Raw genomic sequence first — 21,525 nt, 5'->3', positions numbered from 1 at the left:
AATCTCACCAGTTACATTTGAAATCGTCTCCCGATAATAATTTACATTAAAATAATATTCAATAATTCAACCCCGCTTTCAGATACTAGCACAATTGCACTGATTCACTAGAGATCCTTTATTCAGTTATAAAGCACCCTTAACATAGAAATGCGGTTTTGGGCAGTTCAGATTGCAGCACAGTGACGCAGCGGTAGAGTTGCTGTCTTACAGCGGCAGACCCTGGATTCGATACTGACTACGGGTGCCATCTGTACAGACCACATGGGTTTTCTCTGGGTGCTCAGATTTCCTCCCACACTCCAAAGATGTGCAGGATTGAATTAGAGTATGCGTGATCGCTGGTCGACGTGAACGCGGTGAGCTGAAAAGCCCGTTTCCACACTGTAACCCTTAACTAAACTAGATATGTTAACGAATTAACTTTGCCTGATGGGAGAAGGGAGAAGAGGGAGTGGCTAGTGTGCGACTCATCCTTGATTATGTTGGTGACCTTGCCGAGGCAGAGTGAGGTATAAATGGAGTCAATGGAAGGGAGGTTGATTTGTGTGATGGTCTGGGCTGCGTCCACAATTCTCTGCAATTTCTTGCGATCTTGGATGGAGCTGTTCCCAAAAATGTTTTCTGCGGCGCATCTGTAGAATTTGGTGAAAGTTGTTGGTGTCATGCCGAACTTCCTAAGCCTTCAAAGGAAGTACAGGCATTGGTGTGCTTTCTTTGCCATTGTTTCGATATGTGTGTTCCAGGAGAAGTTGTTGGTGATATTTACTTCTAGGAATTTGAGGTTTTCTGCCATGTCTACTTCTGCGCCATCAAGACAAACTGGGGTATGCGTCCCGCGTCGCTTCCCGAAGTCGATCACTATTTATTTTGGCTTGCTCACATGAGAGAAAGGTTGTTTCTCGACAAGAGGGCACGAGGTACTCAATCTCCTTCCTGTACTCTACCTCATCATTATTTGATATCCAGTCCACAATGGTGTTGTCTGCAAATCCGTAAATTGAATTAATTTGTACATGGCTGCACTATCATGGGTGTACAAGGAGTAAAAAGGGAGCTGAGAAAACATCCTTGCAGAACACCAGTGTTTATCATGGAGGATAATTTGTTCTCTAGCCTCACTGCCTGGAGTCTGTTGGGATTACTCATTATGATCAGGGATAAATCATGTTCGATCTTTTAATATCAATACCAGGTCAGGTCGGGGTGAGTTCCCCCCGCCATGGGTACCATGTAATTCCATGCTACCTGCTCCATGGTCGGATAGTCGGCGACTAAACCCTCTCCCTCACCTGGTTTGCCAGGTGAGGAGGGGGCTGTGGACCCCCAGCATGACCAAAAACAAGACCTATCAAAGGGCGGATGAGCTTCTAGCGAGCCAACGGCCATCCACACTTCAGTAGAAGTTGTGATCACTGTCGTACGTAACATTGTAAAGAATGATGATAAAGCACATACACTAAAATCCTATACTTCCAGCGGCGGAGGTCCACAGGAACTGGAGGACAGAGATGTGTGGTGCGTCCGTCACCGTTCCCATTGGAAACCAGCACCACTGCATCACTAATGGGTGGCGCCACCGTAGTGGTAGCCTCGCCAGCAGCTGTTAGTCCTTTCACCCTTTTTATTATTTTTAGTGTGTCTAAAAGTATGTTCTAAAGGTTTCTTAGTCTTTTTTATGTGGGGGTGGCGGAATAGGGGGAAACCGTTTCCCAGTCACTTACCTGGACGGAGATGCGTCTTTTCTCTGTGTCGCATCTTTGCCCTCCTCTCGCGGCCTACCAACTGGATTGCCGCGGCCTTTCCTACTGGAGACCGGCCAGAGCTTCTGCAAAGGGTACAGCACTGAATTATCATCACGGAGCGGTGTTGGAGCTCCAGAGTGTTGGGCCTGCTGACTTTAACATCGTGGAGCTTTGGTTTGCGGAGCTTCTAGCCGCATGCGGCGCTGACTTTAACATTGTGGAGGCCTGGGATCTTTTGCCGGGGGTCGCCAGTGTTGGGAGCTTTGTCCAGCTCGGCCTGTGGCTTTCAGAAGCCGCAGTCTCCGGAAGGAAGCTGCCGATTAGGAAACTCAAAGCCGCTGAGTGTGTTCTTCTGTTCCGACGTCGGAGCTCCGATCATCCTGCGAGAGGGCCTGTACATCAGGCCGTCCGTAGCTGCCCCGACCACAGGTGAACAAAGAGGAAAATGACTGAACTTCATTGCCTTCCCTCACAGTGGGAAACGTTGATTCTGCTGTGGGGGATGTTCATGTTAAATTCTATCGTGTGTTGTGTTCTTTTTATTCGAATGGCTGTATGGTAACTCAAATCTCACTGTACCAATTGGTGCATGTGATAATAAATGTAACTTGAACTAATGTTTTCAACGATGAATGAATGATTCTTCCTACACTGATCCCAAATCACTTGATTCACTTAATATCCAAATACAGTAAAACACCAATCATCCAGCATTCGATTGCTTGAAAATCCAGATAGCTTGCATCTAGCTTGGAAAGCCTTAGTCTGTCCTGCTTGTTACTTCTCATAGAATTCCAACGGATTTGTCAGGCAAGATCCCCCCTTAACAAAATCATGCTGACTTCGACCTTGCGCGTCCAAGTAACCCAAAACCCCATCCTTAAGTGGAGTAACATTTGTGATTTTCCAGTACTCTGGAACCATTCCTGACTCCAGTGATTCTTGAAACATCACTACTAATGGCTCCAGTCTTTTTCTAGCTCTCAACATCTAAAATAAATATGTCACTTCTCTATTTTTAATCAATTTATCAAACCCAAATTTCACATTACATTCCACCTGCCATGATCTCACCCATTCACTTACCGCTCGAGACTGTTATTTGACCAACATACTCCACACCTGCCCCGAGAAGAACAAAGTAATAATCTTTTGCAGAAATCCAAGCAATCACAAGAAGAATCTGTGCAATCATAATCACTCCAACAAAACACCCAACTTTTTCATTGCACAATTCCACAGTGGCACAGCCGGTAGAGCTGCTGCCTCACAGCGCCAGAGACCCAGGTTCGATCCTCACCTCTGCTGCGGTCTGTGTGGAGTTTGCATGCTCTCCCTGTGACCACATTGGTTTCTTCCAGGTGCTCTAGTTTCTTCCCCCACCCCAAAAACGTGTAGGTTTGTAGGGTGATTGGCCTCTGTAAAATTGCCCCTAGGGAGAGTGAACTAGTGTGAACAGATAATCGATGGTCAGAATTGAATTGGTGGGCCAAACGGCCCGCTTCCATGCTGTCACGCAGAACTAAACCAAAATACTAAATCTAAAATTGTCTGCTCCCCAATTGGTTCCTCTACATGAATATCCAGAAAGCTATGAATTCATCCTCCATGCTATTGCTGCTTGTTTGGTATTTTCAGTATGTGCCCAATGATTTTTGTCAGATGCACTTCCGAATTTCCTGATTATCCTTTATTCTATTCATCTATGTAGGGGCTTACAATCAACGACTATTATTACGATCTCCACACCAAGACCCTCACTCTCAATTGCTTTTATCTCATCTCCTTTTAGTCATAGAATCTTAGTGTGGAAACAGGCCCTTCGGCCCAACTTATGTTCCACCTACCCTAGTCCCACCTACCTGCATTTGGCCCATATCCTTCTAAACCCGTCCTATCGATGTACCTGTCTAAATGTTTCTTAAACGTTGCGATAGTACCTGCCTCAACTACCTCCTCTGGCAACTCGTTCTGTACACATACCACTCTTTGCACGAAAAAGTTACTCCCCAGATTCTTATTAAATCTTTCCCCCTTCACCTTAAACCTATGTCCTCTGGTTCTCAATTCCCCTACTTTGGGCAAGACACTCATAAGGTCATAACTGATGGGACCAGAATTAGGCCATTCGACCCATCAAGTCTACTCCGCTATTCAATCATGGCTAATCTATCTCTCCCTCCTAACCCCATTCTCCTGCCTTAACCCCTGACACCCGCACTAAACAAGAATCTACCTATCGCTGCCTTAAAAATTTCCATTAACTTGGCCTCCACAGCCTTCTGTGGCAAAGAATTCCACAGGTTCACCACCCTTTGATTAAAAAAACTCCTTTTCATCTCCTTCCAAAAGAAATGTCCTTTAATTCTGAGGCTAGGACTTCTAGTCCTAGACTCTCCCACGTGGACACATCCTCTACACATCCACTCTATCCAAGCCTTTCACTATTTCAATGACGTCTCCCTCATTCTTCCAAACTCCAGCGAGCACAAGCCAAGTGCCGTCAAATGCTCATCATAAGTTAACCCACTCATTCCTGGGGTCATTGTGGTAAACCTCTTTTTGGACCCACTCTGTGCAATTACCCAATCTATTCCTCTCATGATTTATACACCTCTATAAAGATCACCCCTCATCCTCCTGCTCTCCCATGAGTCCCAGCTTGCTCAACCTCTTCTCGTTGCTCAAGCCTTCAAGTCCTGGCAACATCCTTATAAATCTTCTCTGCACTCCTAGTCTGAAGAAGGGTCTCGACCAGAAACGTCACCCATTCCTTCTCTCCAGAGATGCTACCTGTCCTGCTGAGTTACTCCAGCTTTTTGTGTCTATCTTCAGTTTAAACCAGCATCTTCAGTTTCTTCCTATACACTTCTCTGCACCCTCCCCAGCTTGACAACATCTTTCCTATAACATGGCGCTCAAAACTGAACACAATACTCCAAATATGGCCTCACCAACGTCTTATACAACTGCAACATGACCTCCCAACTTCTATACTCAATGTTCTAATTGATTATGACCAATGTACCTAAAGCCTTTTGACCACTCTATCTACCTGTGATGCCAGTTTCAACGAACTATGTATCTGTACTCCTAGATCTCTTTGGTCTATAACACTCCCCAGAGTGTTACCATTCACAATGTAGGTTCTGCCCATGTTAATGCTCCCAAAATGCAACACCTCACATTTCACTGTATATATAACCTTCTATATTATATTCCATCAACCAGTTCCTCAGCCCACCTGCCCAACCAATCAAGATCCTGCTACAACTTTTGACAACCATCTTTACTATCTACAAAACTACCCCCATTTGTGTCATCTGCACACTTGCTAACCATGCCATGTACGTTCTCACCCAAATCAATGATATAGATGAAAAACAGCAATGGGCCCAGCACTGAACCCTGAGACACACCGCTAGTCATAGGCCCAGAATCCGAAAAGTAACAAAGCCAATTTTCTATCCATTCAGCTATCTCTCCTTCAATCCCATGGGATCTAACCTTCCAAAACAACCTACCATGCAGAACCTTGTCAAATGCCTTACTAAAATCCATGACACAACATCTACAGCTCTGCCGTCATCTACCATTTTGGTCTCGTCTTCAAAAAACTCAGATTTGTGAGATACGACCTCCAACGTACAAAACCCCGTTGACTATCCCTAATTAGCCCTTGTCCATCTAAGTACATGCATATCTTATTCCTTAGAATACTTTCTAGTAACTTTCCGATCACAGATGTTAAGCTTACTGGCCTGTAGTTCCCAGCCTTTCCCGGCAACCCTTCTTGAATAGAGGCACAACATTTGCCTCCCACCAATCTTCCGGCACTTCGTCTGTATTTAACGAGGACTTGTAAATCTCAGCGAGGGCTTCTGCAATTTCCTCTCTAGCTTCCTGCAGTGTCCTCGGATATATCTGATCCGGCCCGCGAGATTTGTCTATCTTCACACACATCAGGACCTTCAGCACATCTGACTGCTCTCAAGACATTTCCAGCAACTACCACAAGATACCCCTCCTCCTGTCTTTCCCAACAGTAAAAACAGAGGAGAAATGTTAAGCCCAAGTAACCCTTCATTTCTATTTTGCCTCTCCTCTAGAAGCAATTAATTACTAAACCTGGTCACTTTGTAACCACATCTCAGCTTTTAGATTGAAGCAACTTATTTTTACTTGGGTCATTAATTTTTCCAATCTTGTTACAAATGCCGTGTGCATTCCAAGAAGCTGCCTTCAACTTTGCCTTTTTACCATTTTCCCTACTCTATTCAAAGATTATAAATCATGTTCTTGTATCCCTTGACAAAAACTCCGATTATCAATACCCATTCTGCTAACCTGCAACACTGCCTTGTTCTTCCCTTTTAACTTCCCCTTATTGAAACCAAATTAAACCCCCCACCGCATCTCCCACCAGCGTGCTTTTGTTTGAAGTTCAAGTGTCTACTACTCTACATATTCTAGCTCACCAGAAACCAAAAGTTAACAGACCTATCGTGTGTTGGAGTGTTCCTGCCAAAACAATCCGAGTGTTCGCCAAACAGAAGCCTTGGATAAATCAGGAGATCCGCAATCTTCTGATGATCAGATCTCGGGCATTCGAGTGTGACGACAAAGATCACGCAGGAAGTAGAATTACGACCTCAATAAGGCTTTCTTGCGTGGACCAACTGGCTGAACTTTTACAGACATGTTCAACCTCTCATTACCGAGGTCAGAAGTTCCCCCCACTTGCTTTAGAGTCATAGAGTGATAATGTAAAAACAGGCCTTTCGACCCAACTTGCCCACAACGGCCAACATTAGTCCCACCTGCCCGCGGAAGTTCCATATCCCTCCAAACATGTCCTATCCATGTGTAAGAAAGAATTGCAGATGCTGGTTTAAACCGAAGATAGACACAAAAATCTGGAGTAACTCAGCGGGATAGGCAGCATCTCTGAAGAGAAGGAATGGGTGACTTTTCGGGTCGAGTCCCTTCTTTAGATGGGAGAAAGTTCGCAACCCGAAACGTCACCCATTCATTCTCTCCAGAGATGCTGCCAGTCCTGCCGAGTTACTCCAGCTTTGAATGTCTATCTGTCCTATCCATGTGCCTTTCTTGAATGTTGGGATAGTACATCTGGCAATCCTCTGGCAGCTTGTTCCCTATACCCACCATCATTACTGTGAAAAAGTTACCCCTCAGATTCCTATTAAATCTTTTCCCCTTCACTTAAACCTATAATAATAATAATAAATTTTATTTATGGGCGCCTTTCAAGAGTCTCAAGGACACCTTACAAAAATTTAGCAGGTAGAGGAAAAACATGCAAGGGGAATGAAATAAATAGTAGAGACATGACTAGTACACAAAGTAAAGACAGAATTCAATACAAAACACAATAACCATATAACAATTACAGCACGGAAACAGGCCATCTCGGCCCTACCAGTCCGTGCCGAACAACTTTTTCCCTTAGTCCCACCTGCCTGCACTCATACCATAACCCTCCATTCCCTTCTCATCCATATGCCTATCCAATTTATTTTTAAATGATACCAACGAACCTGCCTCCACCACTTCCACTGGAAGCTCATTCCACACCACTACCACTCTCTGAGTAAAGAAGTTCCCCCTCATGTTACCCCTAAACTTCTGTCCCTTAATAATATGAGGCAATTAATGCACAGATGAAAAGGGAGGGGGACGTGGGGCTAAGGATAGGCAGAGGTGAAGAGATGGGTCTTGAGGTGGGACTGGAAGATGGTGAGGGACACGGAATTGCGGATCAGTTGGGGGAGGGAGTTCCAGAGCCTGGGAGCTGCCCTGGAGAAGGCTCTGTCCCCAATACTGCGGAGGTTGGACTTGTGGATGGAGAGGAGACCAGCTGATGTGGATCTGAGGGACTGTGAGGGTTGGTAGGGGGAGAGGAGGTCAGTGAGATATGGGGGGGGGGGGGGCAGATGGTGGAGGGCTTTGTAGGTGAGGATCAGGATTTTGTAGTTGATCCAGTGGGAGATGGGAAGCCAATGAAGTTGTTTGAGGTGGATGTAGGTGGAGCTGATGCCAAGGATACCTATGTCCTCTGGTCCTCGATTCACCTACTCTGGACAAAGACTCTGCACATCTACCCGATCTATTCCTTTCTTGATTTTATACACTTCAATAAGATCACCCCTCATCCTCCTGCGCTCCAAGGAATAACGTCCCAGCTTACTCAACCTCTCCCTATAGCTCAAACCCGCTAGCCATGGCAACCCTCGAAAATCTATGTACCTTTTCCAGCTAGAAAGGATTTAAAAGGGCACCAATAATACCAGTGCCCAAGGAGAATAAAGCGACAGGCCTAAATGACTTAAGAAGTTGGTTGTGGCACATATCAAATACCCAAGCAAGAACCTAGATCCATTAATATTTGCCCACCACCACTCCTCACTGGACCACTGGGATAATAAAAGCACATCCAGTGCCCTCCATAATGTTTGGGACAAAGAACCATCATTTATTTATTTGCCTCTGTACTCCACAATTTGAGTTTTGTAATAGAAAAAAAAAAAAAAAAAAAAATCACATGTGGTTAAAGAGCATTGTCAGATTTTAATAAAGGCCATTTTTATACATTTTGGTTTCACCATGTAGAATTTACAGCATCCTGTTTGGGACACAGCAATGTAATGTAAATTAAAGTAGTCATGTTTAGTATTTTGTTGCATATCCTTTGCATGCAATGACTGCTTGAAGTCTGCGATTCATGGACATCACCAGTTGCTGGGTGTCTTCTCTGGTGATGCTCTGTTAGGCCTGTATTGCAGCCATCTTTAGCTTATGCTTGTTTTGGGGGCTAGTCCCCTTCAGCATATAAAAGACATGCTCAATTGGGTTCGGATCGGGTGATTGACGGCCACTGAAGAATTTACCATTTTTTAGCTTTGAAAAACTCCTTTGTTGCTTTCGCATTATGTTTGGGATCATTGTCTTGCTGTAGAATGAACCGCCGGCCAATGGGTTTTGAGGCATTGGTTTGAACTTGAGAAGATAGGATGTGTCTATACACTTCGGAATTCATTATGCTACTACCATCAGCAGTTATATCTTCAATGAAGATAAGTGAGCCAGTATCTTCAGCAGCCATACATGCCTAGGCCATAACACCCCCACCACCACGTTTCACAGATGAGGTGGTATGCTTTGGATCTTGGGCAGTTCCTTCTCTCCTCCATACTTTGCTCTTGCCATCACTCTGATATAAGTTAATCTTCGTCTTATCTGTCCACAAAACCTTTTACCAGAACTGTGGTTGCACTTTTAAGTACTTCTTGGCAAACTGTAACCTACCCATCCTATTTTTGCAGTTAACCAGTGGATTGCACCTTTGCAATGTAGCCTCTGTATTTCTGGTCATGAAGTCTTCTGCAAAGAGTGGCCATTGACAAATCCGCACCTGACACCTGAAGAATGTTTCTGATCTGTCGGACAGGTGTTTGGGTGGGTTTCTTTATTATAGAGAGAATTCTTCTGTCATCAGCTGTGGAGGTCTTCCTTGGCCTGCCAGTCCCTTTGCGATTAGTAAGCTCACCAGTGCTCTCTTTCTTCTTAATGATTTTCCAAATAGTTAATTTTGGTAAGCCTAAGGTTTGGCTGATGTCTCTAACAGTTGTATTCTTGTTTCTCAGTCTCATAATGGTTTCTTTGACTTTCATTGGCACATGTTGATGAACAGCAATAAATGTTTCCAAAGGTGATGGGAAGACTGGAGGAAAGACTAGATGCTGAGAGCTCTCTAATACCTGCATTAAGGAGGCAATTAAACAGACCTGAGCAAATACAAACACCTGTGAAGCCATGTGTTCCAAACATTATGGTGCCCTGAAATGGGGGGACTAAGTATAAACACAACTGTAATTTCTACATGGTGAAACCAAAATGTATAAAATGCCCTCTAATAAAACCTGACACTGTGCACTTAAACCACATGCAATTTTTTCTATTACAAATCTAAAATTGTAGAGTAAAGGCAAACAATTAAATGATGGTTCTTTGTCCCAAACATTGTGGAGGGCACTGTACATAGACTACAGCTCAGCATTCAACACCATCATCCCCGCCAAACACTTTACCAAGCTTAGGGAACCAATACATTCCCATCCCCTCCCCAGGTACTTTCTCCTGCAAACAAGGAGATGGAATTCATGTCTCTCTACACCACATAGTCAGGATTGCCCCGGGTCTCTGGCGCTGTGAGACGGCAACTCTAACACTTTGCCACCTTGCCAGAGGTTCACGTGTACCTCCTCTGCTGCATCCAGTCCTCTGATTGTGGCCTCCAGTCCTCTGATTGTGGCTCGACACCGTTTCGTCGAACCTTTGCACTTGGTCCACCAAGGCCTACTGGATCTCCCAATTGAAAACCATATTAACTACTTTTCCCATTCCCATACTGACTGACCTCTCTGTGCTTGGCCTCCTCCATTGCCAGAGTGAAGCCACTGGAGGAACAGCACTTTGTCTTAACTTGGTAAGTTTCTTCATTTCCTTATAGATCACACATGTAGTCAAGAATGATACATTATAATCAAGAATGATGTTCAGATTATCTTTAATTTAGCTTATAATCCATTCGTGTTTATAAACCTCGGCCCAAGCAAATAAAAATCGTCCTTGTAATAAAACCATCCCCTCGGGTTTACAAATGAACCCACCACTTTCTGGCACTAGAAGGCGTCACAGATTGCTTGATACTCAAAAGTTTTGATAACGTTGAATACACAAATATTCCACTACTGTTAGATCTTCTTGAAAATAAATCGATTACTACAACCTTTACGGTAGTTAGTGTTTATAAATACAAATCCGACGTGCGATTTAACTTGATTAAAGCAAATATGAGCGTGTTGACACACCAGTCCCGCCAAACACTGCAGCGGTCGTGAATTAATATACAACCAACGAATGTTATGATGATCACATCGACATTATTTTAATAAACTTTCTCCCTGTAGAACCAACGAATGTTATGATCACATCCACATTATTTTAATAAATATTCTCCCTCCAATAACTTTGTGTAAAGCTTCCTATTGGTGCTAAAAACGGTACGGAAGTAAATTTCAATTGGGTTGTCCCAGGAATTGAGCTGAAATCTACAAGTGTGTGTGTGTGTCTGAAATTTGTGAATCACTTGTAAAGTTAGCGGATGAAAGGCAAGCAAGTGGCAGCAACTCACCTGCCACGGGCTGCCCTCTCCTCGGGCAGTGCAGCCACCGAGGTGGCACCGCGCAGTTCGACATGTTGCTGGTGCACACCTGCACTCACACTCACAGTGCACCCACTCCACAAGATGTTCAGTCTCCGCGCTGGCCGGCCGGCGAGCACCGCAATAAAATGAAATGTTCGCCCGTGAGCGGGTCTGCTTCTCGCCTCACATTACACCCGAGGCCCAGGCTTTCAGGCCTCCAGCCAGCCGGCCGCTTCCCGCCTCTCGATTGCAGCGGCCCTCTTGGTTTTTTTTGTTAATGGTTTTTTTTTTAAACAGTCGACCAGCTGAGAGATGGAGGGGGTGTGAAGCCCCTGGGGGAGGGTTAGGGTGCGAGGGCGGACGAGGTGCTTCTTCACCTGAACGCGGTCACTCACTCACTCACCCCCGAGGTGCGCGCGTCCTCTCCGGGGGGAGGGGGGTGGAGGCTGGAGCCAGGCAGTGCGCGCTCCCGCGGCCCGACATAGCGTGCTCGCTCCCTATGCGCGCCCCCGCCGCGCTTCACAACACTGGCTGCTCCACCTCAAGAGCCCTCTACACAGAAACATATAATATAGGTGCCAGCACCTCCATTCAATATGATCATAGCTGGCCATCTAAAATCAGTACCCCGTCCCTGCTTTCTCCCCATTCCCTTAGCCCTAAGAGCTATATCCACCTCTGTCTCTTGAAAATCATCCATTGAATTGGCCTCCACCACTGCCCTCTTTGCAGGCAGCGCCCCCCAGAAAATAAAACCTTACCGAATAGTGAAAGGCCTGGATAGTGTGGATGTGGAGAGGATGTTTCCACTCGTGGGTGAGTCCAGGACTAGAGGTCATAGCCTCAGAATTAGAGGACGTTCCTTTAGGAAAAAGATGAGGAGGAATTTCTTTAGTCAGAGGATGGTGAATCTGTGGAATTCATTGTCACAGAAGGCTGTGGAGGCCAAGTCATTGAATTATTTTTGATGTGGAGATAGATAGATTCTTGAGTAGTACGGCTGTCAGGGTTTGTGGGGCAAAAGCAGGATAATGGGGTTAAGAGGGAAAGATAGATCGATCAACCATGATTGAATGATAGAGTAGATTTGATGGGCCGAATGGCCTCATTCTGGTCCTATCACTTGTGAACTATGAATTTATGAAAACCTGATCGTGGGATCTCAACAATATGAGAGAAACTTTTTAAAAATAGATAAATACACAAAACGACTCTACAAAAAAAAACTGGTGAGTTTGGCCAAATAATTGTTAGTTACACTTCCCCTTTTAACGTCAATGATATATCTGTCTTTGCATTATATTTGTTTCTATACTTTGAACTTTTTGTTGTTTATTATAGTGTGTACTGCATACTATGATTACATATATGTTGTGCTTCTGCAAGTTAAATTTTCATTGTTCCGTTTCGGTACATATGCTATTAAAACATTCTTGATATTCCTCTGCGAATTGCTGGATATAAAAGATATCAATGTGGTTGGGCAATTTCTAAATCGAAAATGGGAAAGTAACAAAGTGGTAAACAAAGTAACTGAAAATCTAAATAGATGTTCCATAAAACAGGCTAAAGTTTTAATCAGTCTATGTTCACCAGTCTGAAGAAGGGTCTTGACCCAAAACGTCACCCATTCCTTCTCTCCAGAGATGCTGCCTGTCCTGCTGAGTTAATCCAGCCTTTTAATTCTTCAGTTTAAACCAGCATCGGCAGTTCCTCCTTACATATATTTTAATCATGGTGCATACACAAAAGAATTGCATATATTGACATTTTCAAGCCACTTCCCATCAAAATTCCTTTACACATAATGTATGCCAATGATAATACGTCTGCCCAGTTTAAAACCCGATTTAAACACGATCCCAAATGTGAATAATGATGATATATTTCTGTATTTACTGTAGAACGATAACCGTAAATACAGTCTTCAACAATATCAATTACTCCAGTGTTATTTTATTCATATGTCAGCAATATTAAATAAAACATTAAATTCATGTCTAAGGAGCAGAATTAGGCAGTTCGGCACATCATGTCTACTCCGCCATTAAATCATGGCTGATCGATCCCTCTCAACCCCATTCTACTGCCTTCTTCCCATAACCTTTAAATCAGACATAAAATGCTGGAGCAACTCAGCAGGGCAGGCATCTCTGGATAGATGGAATGGGTGATGTTTCAGGTCGTGACCCTTCTTCCGAGTCTATCCATGCCTTAAAATTATCCATCAACCATGACCTCTCGTCCTAGACTCTCCCACTAATCGATACGTCCTCTCCACATACACTCTATCGAAGCCTTTCACTATGGGTATGTTTAATGAGGTTTTCCCTCATTCTACAGTGACTACAGACCCAGTACTGTCAAAAGCTCATCAGATGTTAGCCTAGCTTTTGGGTCAATTGCCATGGCAATGTGAGTGCTTATATAAAGGCTTGCACTCTTTTCCAAACTTTCACCAGTCTTTCCCACATTGTTGGGCTCAAGCCATGCTCAGTGAATAAGGGCAAGAAGCAACTATACATATTGGGCTGGTGAGAAAATAAAATGTGGGAAGGAGATAGATTGTAGTAATGGTAAACAGACATGAATCAAGAAAGTTGGAGATTTCAGATTCAGATTCAGATTCAATTTTAATTGTCATTGTCAGTGTACAGTACAGAGACAACAAAATGCATTTAGCATCTCCCTTGAAGAGCGACATAGCAAACGATTTGAATAAATAATAATAAGTGTCCGGGGGGGTGGTGGTGATTGGCAGTCACCGAGGTACGTTGTTGAGTAGAGTGACAGCCGCCGGAAAGAAGCTGTTCCTCGACCTGCTGGTTCGGCAACGGAGAGACCTGTGGCGCCTCCCGGATGGTAGGAGGGTAAACAGTCCATGGTTGGGGTGAGAGCAGTCCTTGGCAATGCTGAGCGCCCTCCGCAGACAGCGCTTGCTTTGGACAACCTCAATGGAGGGGAGCAAGGAACCGGTGATTTATGATCTTAACTGTGATTTTTGTATAATTCTCTCTCCTGGCCAGATAACACACACAAAATATAAACCAAAAATCTAATGAAACATTAATTTCGAGGAATGGAATTCAAAAATGATATTACATATGCAGACAGAAGAACAGTATCATTTAAAATTAAATCAGGATTCTACTTCTGGACATTGTTCGGCTATTTAAGAGTAACTCAGCAGGTCAGGCAGCATCTCTGGAGAAATGGAATGGGTGACGTTTCGGGTCGAACCCTTCAGACTGAAGTCCAAAGGTCTGCAATTAGGTAGATAACCGCTCTATAGCTCTCTTTTCAATTACATGATAACTGCTGGGAAGAAACTGTCCCTGACCAGGGTGAGACTCATCCTTGTTAATGCTGCTGGCCCTGCCAAGGCAGCGTGAGGTGTAAATGGAGTCAATAGAAGAGAGATTGGTTTGTGTGATGGTCTGGGCTGTGTCCACAATTCTCCCCATTGTTCTGTCATCAGTATATATGGCAATTAAACTCTAGAAGTAATAACAAAGAACCACAGATACTGATTAATACACAAAATGACACAGGATAGGATCTCCAGAGAGCATGGATTGGTGACGTTTTGGGCCTAGACTTTTTCAAGTCTGAAGAAGGGTTTCAACCTGAAATGTCATATATCCGTGTTCTCCAGAGATAAGGCATGACCTTTTAAGTTACTCCAACACTTTCTGTGCTTTTCACAATTAAACTCTCTTGACATGATTTAAATTCTAGTAAATCTCTATACGATTAATATTGAAGTCAAATTTATCTTTTACTTGCTTAATTTCCAATATCCCTTCATAAATGTACTAAATAAAATTAAAAGACATTTTAAGTGCCCTGGCAATTGGTACCAAAAAATAAAATTGGAAGATTTTCAGTTTCCCTTGCCTTCAGTATTTCGAAAAAATACAGGAAGTGAACTCCAAAATTCTGGGATATTCCCAGTTGAATAAACCTGGAAATTATGCAATCACAAGCAAGAAACGTCAGTGCAACTTGGCCGAGTTTTGAGGTGACTAGGCTTTAACTTTCAGGAAGTTCTCCCCACTGACTTCACCACAACAGGGCTGTTTGGAAAGTCCCGTCGACGTTTCTTTGTCACCGTCAGCTTTTAAGGCGTCGACAAATAAACTTGGGGACACGCTATTGAGCAAATCCGCAGGTCGTTGTCGGCGTAGTAGTGTTTGGGTGAATTTCACAGCACATTGAATGCAATAAGTTAGCAAAAAGGCGTCGACAAATAAACTTGGGGAAACACTATTTTGAGTGAACTCGCAGGCAGTCGTCGTAGTGTTTGGGTGAATTTCACAGCAGATTCAAATAAAAAACGTAGCAAAATAACTACTTTCCACTTTATATATGTGTTTATATATTCTGTTGTGCTGCTGCAAGTGAGAAGGTAATTGTACTGTCTGGGACATATGAGAACAAAACACTCTTCCCCTCATCACCACCCTGGCCCGGGGGCTCACTTTGCTCACGATGATGTCATTGGCTCTGAACGCCCCGCCCCCCGGACGTGACAGTGATCATGTTGCCCTCCTCCCCCCGAGCACAGCGCCGCCATTGGTCGGAGCGTCATGTGTGTTGCTACGGCCCTGGTGGGTGCGTCACGTGGTGCTGCGCGCAGCGCCGCCATTGGCCGGAGCGTCACGTGGGGTTGCAAGGTGTGGGCGATTAGTGGATCACGTGGTGCGGAGCGCAGCGCCGCCCGCTGGTGGGAGGCCGCGAGAGGGTTATAACGTCGGGCGGATGCCGCCGCCGTCGACTGTTGTCGAGGAAGGCAGCGCTGGAGGAGGAGGAGGAGGTGTTGACGACTACAACAACGACTAAGATGGCGTCGTTGTGTTTTTAAACAAAAGTCGGCGTTCAAGAGACATTTATAAACACGGAACTCGGCCTTTTCTTCTCCCCCAGACCGGCCGGGTGTTCGATTAAGACGCAGCCGGTTGTCCCGACGGAGTGCGGGCCGAGGAGAGTCGGGGCTGAGCGAACAATCAGTCGGTGGTTTGGACGCGGCCGCCATTTGCTGTCGCTGTCGGAGGTCGCAGATCGACGCCGTCCATCCCCATCCACGGGCCGGGGCAGAGAGGCCTGGCATTGCGCGGTGACTGCGGCTGCGGATGTCCGCCGCCCCTCGCCGGTTCCTCTCGGTGGGTTTTAGCCCACGGTCCAAAGCGCTGGAGGCGGGGAAGACGCCATGCACCCGCTGCCGTTGCCTTGCCTCTCGCCGTCCGTCCCTCTCCCCGTCAGCGCCTGCAACAACAGCGGAGGAGCCAAGGCCGCGGCCGCCGGTAACCCTCACCCTCGCCACCGCCCTCCGCGCCAGCAACAAGCCAAGGCAGCGGCCTCTGCCGCCGCTCGGGGGGGTCGCAAACTGCGCTCCGCCTCGTCCGCCGTCGCCTTCCTCCAGAGACAGCCGAGGACGCAGCAGCAGGCGGGCTGCCGGGGGGCAGCGGCCGGAGCCACGTCGACAGGACCGAGGACTCCCTCGGCAGCCGTCGCCGCCAGCGCACCGACGGCGGAGCAGCGAGCGATGGATGGGAAGGTGAGAGGCCTTGTCTGCCCTGGTTGCCCAGGAGCCCCCGCCGTATGGGGTCGTAGACGATCCCTCATCTCTCCCCCCATCTCTTCTCTTCTCCCTCCCCCAACTCTCCCCCTCCCCCAACTCTCCCCCCCCCCCCCCCCCCCCCCCCAACTCTCCCCCCCCCCCCCCCCCCCCCCCCATCCCTCCAGCTCTTTCCCCCTCCAAGCTGTTTCTTTCTCCGCTAGCTGCTTGACCCTCACTTTACAATAGTTGTACTTTTACTCTTGCATCTTCCTTGCTCTGATGTTTGAAATTTGAGAATCCTATATTGGTGTACCTATATCTCTTAGTAGAGATTAATAGAGAGGGGATACAATGAGTTGGTTGAGTTCAAGGGAAAAATAAATCACAGAAGAATGGTGGTCTTGTCCCTTGAGATAGTGGAAGCAGACCATGTCATGTTTAAAATATGATCAATGTTTTTCCAATTTATTCCTTACTGCATATTCCTTGTATATTATTGCAAATTGTGTGTTTCTTATTCTGGATTAGTGCTATGATGCTGAGTGCCTTGTTTGTTAAAGAATTTCCCCAATTCAAAATAGTATTCAGATTTGTTTGCTTGTCGTATGCAGAAATAGCGAGTTTTGAATAGTGAGATTAAATTGACTGTTTTCAATACGAGGGAAAATGTGTATTATTCCTAACTGAAAAAAAGTTATGTGAATGTGGCATATTTCATATGTTGATTTTAAATTTTAGGTGATAAAATCGAATATGGGAAGATATGAAACAATCACGCCACATACTCAGTTCTTGTATTGTATAAATAAAACAGAAGAATGCTTTCACGCCTTAAACTCCACCAAGAAAATAAATAAGAGTAACTTACTGCTGAAAAAAGGATCTGTAAAAAGAAATGAAAACAACCATAGCCAGAATACTCCCACTCCTGAAAGCTACAACGTACTCAAAAAAGATGGGGGAAGATCTGTTGTTCCTGGAATCCACTACCGAAGTCTAAAATTACAGAAGGTTGGACTCAAGTCTGTAACAACTCTTCAAGGAGATCAAAATTACGCTGGGCCAAAGTTTAGTGAGCCGCCATCTCCCAGTGTTCTGCCTAAACCACCAAGTCACTGGGTGGGGGTACATTCTGATTATCCTGAAGATGGGAGTAGGGAAATAATGACTGTCCATTTAAAGACTTTACTGAAAGTTAATGCATAGTTCAAGGACATTTAAGGTTAGCTTAATTATTGAGGTAAGTGTTTATTTGAGATTCAATTCATAGCAGCAGTAGGTCCTGCATTTTAGACTGTTGTAAATTTCAGCTTGTGTTTTTGGGATAAGCATATACCAGTGGTGCTAGTGATGAAGTGGGACTGTGTACATTAATGTAAACCATGTAATTATTTGTATATTTTCATATACTCAATTTCAAAAAGGAATTATAGTTTCATATGAGAATTTGTCTTGTTGGTGAGCTGAGTTAAATTTTATATTTTATATATAAGGTGAAAGCTCAAGTTAAAGCTAGAGCAAAAGTTATATCCTGTGCCATTGCAGGAAATGGTGATTATACAAATATTTGACAATCTGAAATATTTTTGACAAAATCTATGGTTTAAGAAGTCAATGATTCAAGCACTGCTTTTATCTGCACTACTGAATGATATTACAATGAACAAGATGCACTTTCATCTTAACGGGTGTTAAGTATATAATGTGAATTTTAGTCTTGTCACCAAATTAAAGATCTTGCTGGAGGGGAAGAGTTCATTTTCCACAGTTAGTCTGTTGGTGCACAGTAACTCAGTGTGTACGATTTCTTGGGGCATGTAAAATCTATAATCTCTTGAATACTATTGATACATTTTCTTTGTTCTTTGAAAATTTCCCTCACTGATTTGCCCCATATCTGTATGTACACGGTGAATTGTGACACTAACAACGATGTATCAGCTCATCTAAGTTTCTTGCAGTTTCAGTTCTGGGAACATAATCTTAAACATTCTATTTTCTTGTATTGTGGCCCTGTGGAAATGTCTCGGCAAATATTATTGGATACTTCTGTTGTGACTGACTATGTAATGAACCAAGATGCACATTGATCGACAACCTTTACTTGTGTCCATACAAAACTGAATTATTAGCTTTTTTTAAAGAAAAAATCTACTTTGGATGATTAATGTTTTTCCAGTCTTCATTAAGCGTATAAATTAGTTTAATTTCTTTTAGTTCACTTTTAAAATGGCCTTGAAATAAACAACTCTATTTTAAGAACAATTTCAAATTTTCTCAAAGGTTAACCCACATGACAGTAAACCCGTCACATGATGAAATCTTTTTTTACTGTAGACATTGGTTCTTCCGGATACGAGTTGTTATAAGCTGTTTTAACAATGTTTCAGCTGAGCACAAATTGGTAACTTTGTAATGGTAACAAAGTAGTTACCACAACAGTTTCCTAAATCTTCCCTGCAGCCACTTTGCTTTTTAAATAATCGGGTTCGGTTTGGAAGAGACAAGAATGTGTTCGCACTGCTCATTGGAAATGATTGTGGGTTCATTTTGGAACACATTGTGTGTGTGGGCTGCACCAAAACTAAATTGCAATCTTGCGGTCTTTTGTTACATTGGGTTGTAGGAGGGGTGGGGGGGGGAGGGGGAGTAATGCACTGGAAAGTGTTTTGTGTAACTTGACACCAATTTGAATCCTTTTTTGTTGTAAGACTTAAATAGTATATGGTAGCCAAATACATAAAATTGAAAGCTGGATCAGTTGGTTAATGTTTTATCCCTATTCAAGTCATTTATTTACCAGTTTCTTTAAGGGATAATGCTTTAGAATGAAGTACCGGTATGTTGGTATGTAGTATTGTTGTTTTCCAAAGAAAGCTGGCATGCTTAAATTTGCTACAGTCTTTAATTGTACTCTTATAACTACAAATTGGTAAATTTTCAAAACAAATAAAATTTAATTGGTCTCCCTCACGGTTGTCATGTTTATTTTTGGCGTTTTCCATTTTCTAGCCGAGTAATGATACCAGTATGTAAGGTACATGTGCTTGTGGCACAGACAATTCACCATTCTTTACTTTCCCCCATTCACCCCATTTCAACTTGAGCAAACCAGCTTCTCAAACCCCCACCCACGCCACAATCATCTACACTTCACCTTGACTTGGGAATCATTGCCTGGATAGCATGCAAAGATTTTTCATCTATCATGAAAGGAGCCTGAGGTAGCTCTGGAGGCTGGATAATGTGCCTTTATTTAAGATGGACTGCAAAGAGAAACAAGGATCCTAATTCCTCACCTATACTAGCACCTGCATTAAATTAGAGATATTAGATAGCTGCTTGCCATTAATCTGTGATCGAATTTCACGCACATTTTCATTTCCATAGCATTTGGTTGATATAAATATACCATTAGAAACATAGGAAAAATAGGTGCAGGAGAGGCCATTCGGCCCTTCGAGTCAGCACTGCAATTCAATATCATCTAAAATCAGTACCCCGTTCCTGCTTTTTCCCCATATCCCTTGATTCCTTTAGCCCTAAGAGCTAAATAGACAATTGGTGCAGGAGTGGGCTGTTTGGCTTTTTGAGCCAGCACTGCCATTCAATGTGATCATGGCTCTCATGCCTTCTGTGGCAGATAATTCCACAGATTCACAACTGGGTGAAGATGTTTTTCATCATCTCAGTCCTAAACTATGGTCCCTGGTTCTAGACTCCTCCAACATTGGGAACAATTTTCCTGCATCTAGCCTGTCCAATCCTTTAATAATGTTATAAGATCCTCCCTCATCCTTCTAAATTCCAGTGAATACAAGCCCAGTCGACCCATTCTTTCATCATATGTCAGTCCCGCCATCCTGGGAATTAACCTGGTGAATCTACGCTGCACTCCCTGATATACAAGCACACCAAGGTCTCGTTGCACCTCCCCTTTTCCTAATCTGACACCATTCAGATAACCTGCCTTCCTATTCTTGCCATCCGTGGATAACCTCACATTTATCCATATTATGCTGCAGCTGCCCACTCACCCAACCTATCCAAGTCACCAACCATCCTCCTCGCAGCTCACACTGACACCCAGCTTTGTGGAATCAGAATCACACTTTATTCGCCAAGTATGTTTTGCAACATACGAGGAATTTCATTGGCCAGGTCAGTCATACAATTATAGCAACAGATCACTCAAAAAAACACATTTTAACATAAACATCCACCATAGTGACTCCTACACATTCCTCACTGTGATGGATGGCGAAATAAAGTTTGTCTCTTCCTTTTGTTCTTCCTTGGTCGTGGGCCTCGAGCCCCCATTGAAGGGATGATTTTGACTCCCGTAGCCGGCGGCGTTCGGTCCCTCTGCGTTGAGGCGATCAAGCTCCCGCATCGAGGGGAATGTCGGCTCCGCCGCAGCGGGCAATCGAACTTCGCGTCGGGACTGGTCGACCCTTCCGCGATGTTGGAGCTCCCGATTAGCCTCACCCGAGACTGCAAGCCTTGATGGTAATTCTGCAGTGGGAGCGATCCTGGGCAGGGGATCAACTCCAATGTTAAGTCCGCGCCCCGCTGTGGGGCTCACGATAGTCCGAGGAGGCTTCCAGCTCCATCGATGGTAGGCTGCAGAGCCCGGAGAATGTGATCCAAAAATTGGTCACATCTCTGGGAAGGTAAGAGCTTGAAAATAAGTTTCCCCCGATCCCTTCCCCCTTGCCCCACATAAAACAAACCAATTAAAACAAGCTTTTACGAACAGACTGCCGGCAGGGCAGCCATCTCCCCGGCGCCCCTGGTGGTCATCCGCAAACTTGGAGATGTTACATTTAATTCCCTTGTCTAAATCGTTAATATATACAGGTTCACAACCTTTTATCCGAAGTTCCAAATAACGAAAAGTTCCGAATAGTGGACATTTTTTCGGTCCTTGAAGAAAGGTCCTTGAAGACGTTCACCGAGGGCGGCCCGCAGAGGTGACAGCGGAACCTCCGGTC

At 44.4% G+C, this 21,525-nt stretch overlaps 2 protein-coding genes across 3 annotated transcripts in view; one reads left to right on the top strand and one right to left on the bottom strand.

Moving 5' to 3' along the window:
- The window catches only part of rngtt (RNA guanylyltransferase and 5'-phosphatase), a 270,693-nt gene extending 259,289 nt beyond the window's left edge, over positions 1-11,404 (bottom strand). The window contains exon 1 of one of the 2 annotated variants that reach the window (XM_055636039.1): positions 10,960-11,404. In XM_055636039.1, the coding sequence (XP_055492014.1) occupies positions 10,960-11,023 (64 nt within the window). In that variant the 5' untranslated portion in view covers positions 11,024-11,404. The remainder of the gene's footprint in view (positions 1-10,959) is intronic. The other variant, XM_055636038.1, reaches the window with a different exon arrangement.
- A 4,316-nt stretch (positions 11,405-15,720) lies between these two features.
- pnrc1 (proline-rich nuclear receptor coactivator 1) lies at positions 15,721-19,501 on the top strand. Its single transcript, XM_055636040.1, has 2 exons — positions 15,721-16,528; positions 17,270-19,501. Exons 1-2 carry the CDS (start codon positions 16,181-16,183, stop codon positions 17,735-17,737), a joined length of 816 nt encoding a protein of 271 aa, XP_055492015.1. The 5' UTR covers positions 15,721-16,180; the 3' UTR covers positions 17,738-19,501.
- Positions 19,502-21,525: the final 2,024 nt, after the last annotated feature.

This window comes from Leucoraja erinacea, chromosome 5, assembly GCF_028641065.1.
Source record: "Leucoraja erinacea ecotype New England chromosome 5, Leri_hhj_1, whole genome shotgun sequence".
Lineage (NCBI taxonomy): Eukaryota > Metazoa > Chordata > Chondrichthyes > Rajiformes > Rajidae > Leucoraja > Leucoraja erinaceus.
Note: the sequence above shows the minus strand (reverse complement) of the source record. Positions and strands in the feature narration are given on the sequence as shown.

What these genes read in the sequence shown, in the direction of transcription:
- pnrc1 (XM_055636040.1), top strand. Translation starts at nt 16,181, where the DNA reads ATGCACCCGCTGCCGTTGCCTTGCCTCTCGCCGTCCGTCCCTCTCCCC. An exon ending in AGCGAGCGATGGATGGGAAG is followed by an intron (nt 16,529 to 17,269) that starts GTGAGAGGCCTT and finishes TTTAAATTTTAG; the next exon opens with GTGATAAAATCGAATATGGG.